This window comes from Miscanthus floridulus, chromosome 7 (genome assembly GCF_019320115.1).
Source record: "Miscanthus floridulus cultivar M001 chromosome 7, ASM1932011v1, whole genome shotgun sequence".
Lineage (NCBI taxonomy): Eukaryota > Viridiplantae > Streptophyta > Magnoliopsida > Poales > Poaceae > Miscanthus > Miscanthus floridulus.
In genome coordinates this window covers 125,848,497-125,862,592 of record NC_089586.1, presented here as the reverse complement: position 1 = coordinate 125,862,592, position 14,096 = coordinate 125,848,497, and the positions used below count along the sequence as shown (strand labels likewise).

Genomic DNA, 14,096 nt, shown 5'->3' with positions numbered 1-14,096 from the left:
GCGGCCCTATTGAGCAGCATGGAGCACAGGCACGTCGTCTCGTTGGCCGCCGCGTCCCGGAGCGGCCCGCAGCACGCCGCCACGGGCGCCGCCGTGGACGTGGAGTTGAGGTACCCCGCGCATGGAACCAGCTTCGCCGCGCACGACGGCATCGCCCCTGAGCCGGAGCCGGAGCCGGACGTCCCCTACGCGTACGCGGATGGAGCCAGCGCCAGGTAGGCCACGACCACGGCGGCCAAGAGGCGGGCGGCGCTCTGCTGCATTGTATGCTCTGTGCAGTTGTGCTTGCGGGCGAGTGACACTGAGGGAGTGGAGTGATCGGTGCTGCGGGCGGGGTACGCGAGATGCGGGTGGGAGTTTATGGCGGTGCGGTCGGCTGTGGCCTCGGGTCTGTCGGGCCGGTTGGTGGCGTGCCAGCGAGGCGGCGGAGATGCGACGACGGGCGGGTGGTTGGCGGGACGCCCGTGGGCCGGAATCTTGCGCTGTCTATCTGGGGCTGCGGCTGGCCTGGCGCCCGCACGCTCCCGTCCCCGCCGCAGCGAGAGGTTGGATGCGGTGGGCTAACGTGCATGCATCATGCATGCACATGCATGCCTGTGTGAGGTGCCACGTGGGTTAAAAATTTGAAACAAATGGGGTACGGGCTAGAATGCACCACTAACAAAGATTATGGACCCAAAAAACCACTTTCAAAGTTAATAGACCTAAGTGAAACTAGAGCGTAAGTTGATGGACCAGCCATGCATTTAACTCAAAAAAGAATATTACTAAAGTCTAAACTACCCAATCATTTGCCAGTAGGAATAATTTCACTCCAAGTAAGTTTTTCCCACCTACGATGACACAACAAGCTCGTAGCCTTAACGAGTCCATGACACGTGGACCCCTCGCTCCTTGACCCCACCACTCAGTAGCACGCATCCTCCAAGGAAACTGAGCACAGCGTGCGGGCAACACCACCAACCAGCCCACCGCCGTGTCCTAGGCTCCTAGCTTCGTAACGACACTACCGGCCGTGGGTCATCTCTATCACCAACAAGCCGCCACCAAAAACAACACGCGCGGATGGAACAAGAAGTCCGCCACGGACACAGCCACGCGCACGTCTCCCTCTCCCCTCTCCCCTCTCCCCTCTTCGCCGTTGGGGTCGGGTGTTGCGAAGCGAGACAAGCCACCGGTCGCCGCGCGACTAGGGTTCGGTTCCCATGGAGCCGGCCTCCTCGTCCGAGCCTCCTCCTCTGGCGGAGGCGGCGGCGAGGCGGAGGCTGCCGGAGGAGCTGAAGCTGCGGCGGAGGACGCTGGAGTCGGTTCTGGAGCAGTGCCAGCGCGCGCTGGAGATGATGCACGAGGCCGATCTGGGGGAGGCTGCAGAGGGGGCAAGCTTCAAGGAGGTGGAGGTGGAGGACGAGGGGGGCGGCGACGGCGGCGGGGACGAGGACGAGGGGGCGCCGCCGCCACCTCCCTCGGAGACCGACTACGAGGCGGACGAGGTGAGGGGACGAGATCTCGCTGTGCAAATCAATTTGGGTTCGGGTATTGGTGCTGGTGGCTCGATTGGTTGGGCTACTTTGCGGCAGTTAGGCGTTTTCTGAGATGTGGGCGATACTAGCTTAAACGGTTTAACTGGATCGGAGGTTGCCGCGTGCCAGGACTAGGCCTTGCACGAAATTGCTACAAATTTGAGTGACTGCTGCTCAATTATTGCCTTACTGTTTCTGTGGTATTACGTGCTGGGTCAGCAGATGACTTGGTCATGAAAGTTGTCAGATATAGTAATAGGTTCTTAAGGTCAAACTTGGAAGCCAAGCAGTTGCTATATGAGATTGCTTAGTCCAGTGAAATGTTTCATAGAGTGGGGAGATTAAAACGAGATTGCATAGCAGATGAGGCCATGAATTTGGTAGTTGGTATGTATTTTGGTAAGTGATTTGTAATTCCACAGTTTTTCACACTATTATGTATTTAGCAAATAAATAAATAAATAAATAGTAGATGATTCATAGACTTTGGAATAGTTGACATCTTACACTGAATTCCTTGTGCAACATGGGTCCAGGCTATTCATGGCGTGAAGCGTAACTATAAATTCTGTTTTCCTGGTCATCAGTTTGAGCTAAACTGTTTTCTGGCGCTTCAACTGTGGTCTAAACAGCTTTATGGAAATATGGCAGTCATGCATGTTACCTATTGATGGTAGCATAAATTAGACCAGGCTTTCACTGTGCTTGTTCCTTTCTGTTTTCAAGCCTCCCTAAGGTCTCTACATCTTAATTAACTTGCAGCTGTGTGATCTTCTGAAATCAAGGGTTCAATCACCTGAATTTCTCGAGAAGCTAGATACCCTTCAGAAGTCAGTATATCAACATGGTGCAGGTGCATTTGCTGTGCAAAATTACCCTTTGCTGGATTCAGAATTTAACTGTAATTGTTTTTCATAATGAATGCATGCACTGTCTTGTCCACCTTTTTTTTGTGAATGTCTTGTCCACAATTTAGAAACCCCTATCTGTATACACCGTTCAATTGAATCTGACAACTGAACAGTTCTACAATGACTCTTGTAACAGTGGATGAAATGGTATCATGGGATATTATAAGTGCTGCAGATATATGGGATGATAAGAGTATGAATGTTAGTGATGATTCAGAGGACGGATATGTTCTTGTTAAGCAAGAGGACATAGTTGATGGTATTGCATGCTTCATGGCTGCATACTTGCTTTCACTGAAACAAACTAAGGTATATAAAGTGCAGTTCACTTTCTATTTGCTCATATACATAAGTGCATTTTGTTTGTCTATATACTCTTTATGTTAGAAGATGAATTGTATGACTGCCAATAGTTCTCAAGCCAACATAATATCTATTCTCTGATTTCTCCCTGCTAGTCTTACTGTAGTTTATCTGTTCTGCTGTCATATTGATTTGGGAAGGGATGTCTCGTTTCTCGTTTTCATGCATTGACTGCTAGATTATTATCACCTGCAAAGGGTTTTATATCACCTGTTAATTTTTGGGAATCTTCATAGTATTGATGGCACAAAAATTCATATTATGCAGGACCTGACACCCAATCAACTTCAACAAGGTTAACATTGTGTTCCATTATTTGAGATGAGTTCAGTTATTACTTATTATATGAAATCCTATATTAATACTCCCCATTTTAAATTTTGTCAGCTCTTAGCAAGACATTTTCAACTAAAAAGAGGAAAAGCAAGCTGCTGAAGGCATGGGATGGAACAAAAGTTGTTTACAATATAGCATCATGGAGCGCGACGGCCATTGGGTAAGTTACCCGTGCTAATAGGAGTAATACTGTTAGTAATTATGGATACAACTCCTGTGACATAATCCTTGTACAGAAATCCATAGATCACGTCAAGGAATGTTTGAATTCCTCTGGCCACTGCCTTATCTTTTATTTCTGTAGAATATCAGAAGCATTTTGACAGAACTCCACGAGCATTTCAATGTAGCTATGCAAAATAGCATCTTCGGACTAGGTTACAAATATCTTCAACTCAATTCCTTATAGTATGAGCAAGCTTCACTGCTCATTAGGCTGCTTGGCACTATACTTGAATGGGCGATACACTAGGACCCTTTAGTTGGAATAGCCTTTCTTCCCAATGAGAGAGGGACATCAGGGCAGCTGGGCATTATCACTCTGATGTGACCCTTTTAGTTTCTGAATTGGGGAGATCAGATTCCAACAACTTAGATTGCTAGCATCAGCTTGATTATAGAATTGTATTTTAATACCTCCGTTTATCCAGGATGTGGGTATTTGTAACAGTATTTACATTGCGAACACTTCCCCACATTTCATTTTGTAAGCACTTAAATTGTTGTATCATTGTCTAGGGAGATATAGTCATGTACTGATAAGTTTCCAATGACCTGCAGGTGTTAAATAGTATTGCTGTAGCCGTTTAACTTGCGCATACTAATTCTCTGTTGTCCTTGTACAGTATCTACCAGAATCCTGCGATTGTACAAGCAGCAACTTCAGCCTTTTGGACATCCTGTCGTGTAATATCAAAGTTTGTGTGAGTAGTCCATGGCTGGCCGGTGCAAATATGCAAACATTGTGTGGCTGTGGCCTGTGGTGATATGCTAAAGGCCTCTCTCTCCCTTTCCAAAGATCAAAGGGAAACAAAAAAAAAAGATGCCAAACTTAGTGGCGTGCTTAGATTATGATGTAAATAGCCTGCAAGTTCGTTGATTGATTTAAATAGTGACATCATGTGTCAAGATATCTGCTCAAAGCGCTAAACCACCAGTTACTGTTGATGAACAATATGGGGGCTGATCAGCGGTATCTCACATGCAATCTAAAGATTGAATGGACCCATCACTATCTATTTACCAGTACCATTTGTATCCGACATTCAACAACTACTGTACATAAGCCATCACGCTCAACATTGGTGTATCAGTGTGATTGTAAACATTTCTGATTCATTTGAATAAACGCATTTGTTTCACCCCTTTTCAGGTCACACCCTACACTTTCTAGCTGTGAAAATGTGCAATATTTGCTATCAGAAATTCATAGAATTGTTCTCTAACAGATGATACATGCCATAAGGATTTAAAGGGTTTAATGCCCAGACCCATATATGAAAATGGCTTAACATGGATTTCTCAAGTACGACTCAGTCTACAATATACTCCGTACTCCTGTTCATACTGAGGCCATGTTCGGCTGACAGAATTTTAGCTGAAACTGGCTGAAAAATACTGTTCTGGCTAAATTATTGAGAGAAAAATATTGTTCCGACTGAAAAAAGAAGTCGAACAAGCTAAATATGGGGTAAGCCGAACGGGGCCTGAAGGTACTTACGGCATGTGTCCAGAACAAAGGGGGAAAAAATTAGTAAAGAGAACGAGAAATGTGTATAGGCCCTTGCAGGGATTGCATGATCTGGAAACATGGGAATACAAATATACAATGTTGTACAATGAGGCCAAGATACTGCCCTTTCCGAGTTTTTACAAATGTCTACTAATTCAGAACAACTAATCATTACTCTGATTATAGGGATTTATCCCTGTAGCTTCGTGCCCGGAACTTAAAAACAGCGCAATTATAGACTGCAGTCATAGCTATGATGAATACTCCGACATATGTGCACACTGTTGCTGCGCAGACATAGAGGTACCTGTAGGCATTTAGGAATTTGAGTGGGTCAGCTAACAGTGAAATTGTATGTATATAGCATATAAGATAGAATATGCATATTCGATCCATGAGAAAAATCTATCACCATGGGTCACTTCTACTGTTTATGTGCTTTCGAAGAGGACAGGGGAATCAAGAACCAGCAGCAGCAGCAACAACAAAGCCTTTAAGTCCCAAACAAGTTAAGGTAGGCTAGAGTTGAAACCCAACAGAAACAATCAAGGTTCAAGCATGTGAATAGCTGTCTTCCAAGCACTCCTATCTAAGGCTAAGTCTTTGGGTATATTCCATCCTTTCAAGTCTCCTTTTATTGCCTCTACCCAAGTCAACTTCGGTCTTCCTCTGCCTCTCTTCACGTTACTATCCTGACTTAGGATTCCACTACGCACCGGTGCATCTGGAGGTCTCCGTTGCACATGTCCAAACCATCTCAGCCGGTGTTGGACAAGCTTTTCTTCAATTAGCGCTACCCCTAATCTCTCACGTATATCATCGTTCCGAACTCGATCCCTTCTTGTATGACCGCAAATCCAACGCAACATACGCATTTCCGCGACACTTAGCTGTTGAATATGTCGTCTTTTCGTAGGCCAACATTCTGCACCATACAACATAGCAGGTCTAATCGCCGTCCTATAAAACTTGCCTTTTAGCTTCTGTGGTACCCTTTTGTCACATAGGACACCAGACGCTTGCCGCCACTTCATCCACCCTGCTTTGATTCTATGGCTAACATCTTCATCAATATCCCCATCCCTCTGTAGCATTGATCCTAAATATCGAAAGGTATCCTTCCTAGGCACTACTTGACCTTTCAAACTAACATCTTCCTCCTCCTAAGTAGCCGTGCCGAAGTCACATCTCATATACTCAGTTTTAGTTCTACTAAGCCTAAACCTTTTGGACTCCAAAGTCTCCCGCCATAACTCCAGTTTCTGATTCACTCCTGTCTGGCTTTCATCCACTAGCACTACATCGTCCGCGAAAAGCATACACCAAGGGATGTCCCCTTGTATGTCCCTTGTGACCTCATCCATCACTAAAGTAAACAAATAAGGGCTCAAAGCTGACCCTTGATATAGACCTATCCTAATCGGGAAGTCATCCGTGTCTCCATCACTTGTTCGAACTCTAGTCACAACATTGTTGTACATGTCCTTAATGAGCCCGACGTACTTCGTTGGGACTTTATGTTTGTCCAAAACCCACCACATAACATTCCTTGGTATTTTATCATAAGCCTTCTCCAAGTCAATAAAAACCATGTGTAGGTCCTTCTTCTTCTCCCTATACCGCTCCATAACTTGTCTTATTAAGAAAATGGCTTTCATGGTTGACCTTCCGGGCATGAAACCAAATTGGTTCATAGAGACCCGTGTTATTGCTCTCAAGCGATGCTCGATAACTCTCTCCCATAGCTTCATAATATGGCTCATCAACTTAATTCCCCGGTAATTTGTATAACTTTGAATATCCCCTTTATTCTTGTAGATCGGTATCAATATACTTCTCCTCCACTCATCAGGCATCTTGTTCGATTGAAAAATATGGTTGAACAGCTTGGTTAACCATACTACAGCTATGTCCCCGAGGCATCTCCACACCTCGATTGGGATACCATCCGGTCCCATCGCCTTACCTCCTTTCATCCTTTTCAACGCCTCTCTGACCTCAGATTCTTGGATTCTCCGCACAAAGCGCCTATTGGTGTCATCAAAAGAGTCATCCAACTGAAAGGTTATGTCCATATTCTCACCATTGAACAATTTGTCAAAATACTCTTGCCATCGATGTCGGATCTCATCCTCCTTTACCAAGAGATGCTCCCTTTCATCCTTAATGCACTTAACTTGGTTAAAGTCCCGTGTCTTTCTCTCACAAACCCTAGCCATCCTATAAATGTCCTTCTCTCCTTCCTTCGTACTCAAATGTTGGTAAAGATCCTCGTACGCTCTACCCTTTGCCACACTTACAGCTCGCTTTGCAGTCTTCTTTGCCACCTTATACTTCTCTATGTTGTCCACACTCCTGTCATGGTAGAAGCGTCTATAGCATTCTTTCTTCTCCTTAATAGCCCTTTGGACTTCCTCGTTCCACCACCAAGTATCTTTAGCCTCACGTCCCCTTCCTTTGGTTACTCCACACACCTCTGAGACTACCTTCCGAATGTTGGTTGCCATCTTATCCCACATATTGTTTATGTCGTCTTCTTCCTTCCAAGAGCCCTCTTTGATAACCCTTTCCCTAAATACCTCTGACGTCTCCCCTTTCAGTTTCCACCACTTTGTTCTTTCAATCTTAGCTTGTTTATCCCTACGGGCACGCACCTGAAAACGAAAATCTACCACCAAAAGCTTATGTTGAGAAACAACACACTCCCCTGGTATCACCTTGCAATCCAAGCATGCTCGTTTGTCCTTTCTTCTTGCGAGGACAAAGTCAATCTGGCTACAGTGTTGTCCGCTACTGAAGGTCACTAGATGAGATTCTCTCTTTCTAAAGAAAGTGTTGGCTATCATCAGGTCAAAAGCTACCGCGAAGTCCAGAACTTCCTCCCCCTCCTGATTCCTACTACCATATTCAAAACCTCCATGAACTGCCTCGAAACCTGCGCTTGTAGTACCTACATGCCCATTAAGATCTCCTCCTATAAAAAGCTTCTCACTACTAGGTATAGCTCTAACCAGGCCATCTAAGTCTTCCTAGAACTATCTCTTAGCACTCTCGTCGAGGCCTACTTGGGGGGCATACGCACTAATTACGTTCAAGACCATATCACCAACGACAAGCTTGACTAAGATAATCCTATCTCCTTGCCTTCTCACTCCCACCACACCATTCTTGAGGCTCTTATCAATCAAAACTCCTACTCCATTTCTATTCGCGACTGTCCCTGTGTACCAAAGCTTGAAACCTGTATTGTCCACCTCCTTCGCCTTCTGACCCTTCCATTTAGTCTCTTGAACGCATAATATATTTACACGCCTCCTAGTCGCGGTATCAACTAATTCTCTTAACTCTAGGATTGACATTTTTACATCAATTTACATCAAAATCTATCTTTCAGCATATGATGCTTACAGAGAAACCATAACGTATACATTTATAATACACGACATTGTACCCTCCATTTCAAAAAGGTGGTCATTCTAGCTTTGTCCCAAGTCAAGTATTTCTATTTTTGACCATCCATTCCTAGAAATTCATATAGTTTAACAACATGTGAATTCTACATTAATATATTATGAAAGTATTCTATGGTGAACCTAAAAACATAAATCTTATAATGTTAAACTATATGGATTTCCAGGAATTGGTGGTCAACATGTTTGACTTATGACAAAGCTAGAATGACAACATTTTTTATACGGAGTACTCTATGTAAAACGGATAAGTGAGCAGGCATTTATTTGTAAGACATTTATTCGATACTTACTTTGGTGAAAATACACTCCAAACAAATAAGTGATTCCTCATGAGTAGCAAAACAATGGTGTATGAAGTCAATACAAGAGAATTAATGAGCAAAGGAAATAAACATGGCAATGTGACCATTTTGTCTAGAATATAGTTCCATTTCAACTGCTGTAGAGTAGAGATATCATCAATATCTTTCACCGATACATGAAGGACCAACCCAAGGTATAACATCAGAGGTGATGCATATGTTATCAATAAACATCAGTATACCAGAACTGTGGAGTAACTTGAAATGCCCTGTCACAATTCATCAGCCAAGTCAGAAGGAAATGGAGAAAAGGGGTCTTGAGGCATTCTTGGTTAAAACTTACAATGAAAGCTCCAGCAACATCAATGCTGGCAAGGCTATTTGTATTCCCAAGACCAAAGTGACCAGCCATTCCCAAGAAATGCATTGCCACAACCTACACGGTTTATTGCCAACAGTAAGTCAATAAAAAACAACTATTTTCCTGATGCCATGAGTTTCAAAAAGGAAAACATCATGCTGAGCGAGCAAAGATTACCAAGAATATGCAAGAGACTTACCTGTACCCATTGTTTATGTAATGTTTTATCCAGAGAAAAATGAACTACACTCGAGACTGTTTGCAAGAAAATGAGGAGAAGAGGAATTGCATTGATTGGTTGTTGAAGAAGCCATTGCAGAAGGCCCCAGAACGCTGTGTATGTTATTCCAGTGAGAAAAAGTGAATTTCTGATGCCATGTATAGCCTTTACAGGACTAGAACCAGAGGATGCTGATTCTGCTTCTGTGGGAAACATTGGAAATACCCAAGGTGAAGCAAGAACAGTGGCAGATATTGAAACCCTAGCAATGACATAAAACTGTCGAGCTATTGATGCTGTGCTATGGTTAATTGGTAATGAAGTACTGATCTGATTTGCCCAGATATGCAGCAGAACCAAAAATCCACAAGAAATGTGGGTCAACCATACTCCTATAACAAACTTTGGTCTTGCTCTGAGTAAAGTGAGTGAAACTGAAAACAATACCACAACTGCAAGAACTGAGATAATCTGAAGAGACTTTACAACAGAAGAGTCAGCTTGCGCCAGTAACTTTGAAATATCAGGAAAGTGAACCCGGTTGATCCCACCTTGATGCCAAGCTCCCAGCAACAAGAACAATAAGGATAGTACATAACTTGTAAACATTTCTCTTGCCCGGGGTTAATCCAAAGCTTGTAGCATAGGAAAAGTTACTTTTGTCAAAGCTCTTTTCTTCTGCTTTATGACCAAGTGTTGGATTTGATCCTTTCAGCATTGACTGGACTGCCTTGGTCAGAAATATTAAATACAGAGTAGAAGTGAGAAAGTGCCATGTATACTGCTCTTCTTCCACAAAAGAACTTGAACCAAGACTGATGACATAGAGAAACATCCCAGCAAGAACAAGAACCTCATCAAGGTGCCAGCGTTGATCCAAATATGACTCTGAATGGTGATCAACTTGACTTAGAGACCGTGCCTTAAATAGGCAAGACACAGTGCTCATGAGGAAAAGGCATGACACCGTCATCAGAAGGATTGCAGAGACAAGTAAATAGAATGGTTTCTGTAATAAAAGAAAACAAGTCATTCCTAAGAAAGGCAAACCTAGCAGAAAGCTACTTGAAACTAAGGTACAAATCTGCAAAGATAGTAAAATTACGTCGGTTGCTCTGTGAGACAACCACTCACTCGCATATCTTAAGAAGCCGTAGTAGTTATCTGCAGTAGTCCCATAGTACCCAGCTTTAACAGACCTGAAACAAGTTCTTTTTAAGCAATGATGAACAAAGATACAACAGTTTAAGGAGATTGTCTGCAGAAGCTCACTTGAAATCAGAACCTCGATGAAGACGTGAGGATTGATGAGAAGAAAAGGCTTTAGAAAGTAAATGGCACAATTTTTTCTCAATAGATTCATGAAGGATGTCAAGTACAATGCTGCCCTCCGAATTAATACAATCTTCAAGGCAGAAGGCAGGTACTTGTGCTTGCAGCAATCTTAAGATTTGCCATGAGTTAAGCTCTAACATCCTTAGTTTGGTCATCTGAAACAAGATGCACTCATAATCTCCAAACAGTGAAAGCTAAGAGGAATATTTAATAATATAATTTGTAAACAATTCAATATAATGATGTGACCAAGAATATAATTGAACTGATTAGGCAACCCCTGAAAATAACTTACTGAAATAATTTCAAGCTCACAAGCATACATTGTATATTCCTTGTCATTCATGATGAACCTTAATGCACCAAAAATGGAAGGTAAATAAAATCACCTGTCAACGCGTTTAAAAGCTCTGGAAGCACGACACCAAAATTATTCTTCGGAATTGGAATACCAAGTAGAAGAGCAAGAGTCGGGGCAAGATCCACCTGACAAAGGATGTCAGAGTTGTATTTTGATCTCTTGGGAGTTCAGACTATCTTGAAGAGTACTGTAATTATCTAATCAGCTTGAATGGGGATAACATAAAGCCTAGTGATTGGAAAATGTCATACAGCAACAATGTTTTCTTGGCTCAAAGAATATGCAAAAAATTGAGCAACACAAACATCCAAAGATGAACTAGAAGGTATACAGAACCTCTATAAGTAACATAAATATATGTCATTTATAAAGTTTAGACTTTACTTGAAGTGCTTCATTCTGGTCATAGGGCGAACAATATGGGCTCTCAACACTGTGTCCTATAAAAAGCACAATTCAATAAAGATAAATAGAAATTAGAATGACAGAGAGATAAACTTTGTCAAACATGCACACATGAATTAACAATACAAATCCATCATTTGCTGGTGGACTCCTAAAGCAATCTCCCACAGATGTTGAAACATGTCGTCAGTTGTCATATAGCATGTACATGACTAGAAAAAGAAGATTATTTGTCAAAACAAGAAAGAATCACAGACCAAAAGTGTTCTGTCCAGATTATCCTGAAGGCTCACAGTATGCACCCGTCTAATGACATCATCCATCTCCTTCATCTTTTGGGTCATCAAAACACTATCATTTAAAAGTTTTAACTCAAAATTATCACCAGTCAAACCCCCCAAAAGCATGAAAGCCTGAAAGATGATGAGATGCATACTTCCGGCGGCCACCTATATGTCCAACATGGTCTAAGCCTAGATAGTGAAGAACCTGGAATTATCCAAAAGAAACAAACGAAAAAAACGAATGGCTTACTACTCTTCAAAAAGACACTGCAAAACAACCTTGTAGATAAGCACTAGACAACGAATGATATGTAAAGTGGGTTAGTTATTATAAAAAAAAACAAACACTAGTCCTGCACTGTATAGTTGTAATTCAAGCAATTAGACATAACATTATCAGTCCACAAGGAATAAGAAATGAGACAAGCACTGAGGTAAGAGAAATGAGACAAGCACTGAGGTAAGAGCGAAAGCGTACCAAGACACTCCAGTCTGTTGCAGCAAGCTCAAATTCTAAGTGGCGTGAAACATTGAAATCAACCTCAACTGTATCTTTCACCTGAAAGATAGTTACAAACAATTGAACAAAATTTTATTGATAAAAATGATAGGCTGCTAAGAACAACCAAAACATTATCACTAGGCAAGCATCAAGAGTTCAAGACATAAGCTTAAGTACTGCATATGCAAATATCTGCAAGCACAACCCAAAGTAGCTGATGCTCTCCTTAAAGAATGTTGTATCGTCACCAGGAGAATAATGAGGTTTTGCTTTATAGTGGATAAAAGTATACCGAACAAATGGTATGGAGAGGCCAATTACAAGCAAACTCTAAAATATGCGTCCATGTTTGGTCTACTGGCTTTTTGGCTAGTGGTTTCAGTAATGTTGGCAGATTCCTACAAAATCAAACAGGGAAGCAATAATGCGCTCTCGAAAGTAACTGGTAGGCTAGAGTTTCAGGCGACAGACATTATCATATTATCCTTCAACCACATGTATGAAAAACATGCCAGGGATAAAAAGACTTACATAAAAACTGCTCACTCCATCTTGTCTAGTGAATAGTGTTGGGAACAATTTGATCCATATCTCATCTCCCAACATCACTAACTTCAAACCAATCATATGAAGCTGATCTGCATAGGTGTGCATTTGTCAAGTATGATAAATATAGTATATAAGCAATTTCACATCGATTGAAACAGATACCAATAGGGAATACAAAACACAAAAGGACCTACACATACTAATGGCAGTTTAGTATACAGAAGTTATGATTAGTATGAAACAGGTAGGGAGGTACAGAGAGGTTCTAACCAAGAAGATTGTCCTCTAAGAAGGCTTGAGTATTGAAATTAAATGCTACGTCTAGAAAACCTCCAATTGCCCCAGACACCATAGCCTAAAAAAGAGTACAGTTAGTATTGTGGAACACTTGAATAAAAGGGTCTCTAGAAAGAAGTCTTACTTTTAGTCGGGGCATTGTGATGGTGGGAGGTGCAGCCTTGGCATGGTAAGCTGCTGCTTTGCAACCAGCCAACAAAGACTGAGTGTATGGCATAGACTCCATCATTTCTTTGCTTGGAGGTTTCCTGCCTCTCCCAAGTACAAATTCAGTAGGTAGTCCATCGATTACCTAAATTGACATTCATAAACTCAAAAGGCAAAAATTTAAAAAAAGGGATAAGACAAAATATCACCAAAACATATTTGAACTATGCTGCTGAACCAAATGAACATTCATATCAATTCAGGACATACCATCAACACTAAGCGATCATACACAGGAGGGATCCCAGAGAGTTCCTGGAGTACAGAAAATAGCAAGGGTGAACATAACTGATAATGCGATCTGTTAAGAATTTTCAAATTTCAGGGGAAAATGCATAGTATCCAGTCTCCACAGCACAGTTATCCACTAATTCAACATTCCCAAGCTTCGTTCTAGCAGCATAACAATGCAACACATAGCTGTACGAGGAGGACCTACACGAGGAACGGAGACAGTAGCAACGCCTTACCCTGTACAGAGATCTGAGCTGATCCGGGTGAAGCGTCGGCTCCTGCTCCCCAGCACTAACGGAGCCGCACGAAGGCACCTGGTAACTCTTGGCTCCACTGCACACAACCAGACGAGAGCGAACACCGTAAATTTCACAGCATAGCGAGTCAGGACTCAAGAGAAACCAAAGCAGAGGCACATAGGCGCGGACCTGAAGCCACGCAGCGTGGGCTTCACGGGGAAGAACCCGTAGAGGAAGAGGGAGAGGCCGGCGACCTGAAGCAGCACCGCCGCCACGGTCCACCCTGCAACGGCGGCGCCCATGGCTTCCCTCCGCCGCGGAACGGCGGAAGCCGGCGGCCCAGCGCGACGAGGAAACTAACTAACCGCGTCCCAGTGAGACGACCGACTCCTCAGCCCAGAGTTTAATGGGCCGGGACGAAGCCCATCCAGGATAAAGAGGGCTACTACACTGGGCTCCCCAGAA

The 14,096-nt window shown here is 42.9% G+C and overlaps 1 protein-coding gene and 1 pseudogene across 1 annotated transcript; one reads left to right on the top strand and one right to left on the bottom strand.

Moving 5' to 3' along the window:
* Positions 1-1,069: 1,069 nt before the first annotated feature.
* On the top strand, positions 1,070-4,496 carry LOC136464647 (uncharacterized). Its single transcript, XM_066463608.1, has 6 exons — positions 1,070-1,490; positions 2,283-2,373; positions 2,568-2,740; positions 3,062-3,089; positions 3,182-3,290; positions 3,976-4,496. Exons 1-6 carry the CDS (start codon positions 1,206-1,208, stop codon positions 4,055-4,057), a joined length of 768 nt encoding a protein of 255 aa, XP_066319705.1. The 5' UTR covers positions 1,070-1,205; the 3' UTR covers positions 4,058-4,496.
* Positions 4,497-4,875: 379 nt separating this feature from the next.
* LOC136467875 (uncharacterized) lies at positions 4,876-14,057 on the bottom strand (annotated as a pseudogene).
* Between the last annotated feature and the right edge of the window lie 39 nt (positions 14,058-14,096).

What these genes read in the sequence shown, in the direction of transcription:
- LOC136464647 (XM_066463608.1), top strand. Translation starts at nt 1,206, where the DNA reads ATGGAGCCGGCCTCCTCGTCCGAGCCTCCTCCTCTGGCGGAGGCGGCG. An exon ending in CCGACTACGAGGCGGACGAG is followed by an intron (nt 1,491 to 2,282) that starts GTGAGGGGACGA and finishes ATTAACTTGCAG; the next exon opens with CTGTGTGATCTTCTGAAATC. An exon ending in ACCCAATCAACTTCAACAAG is followed by an intron (nt 3,090 to 3,181) that starts GTTAACATTGTG and finishes AAATTTTGTCAG; the next exon opens with CTCTTAGCAAGACATTTTCA.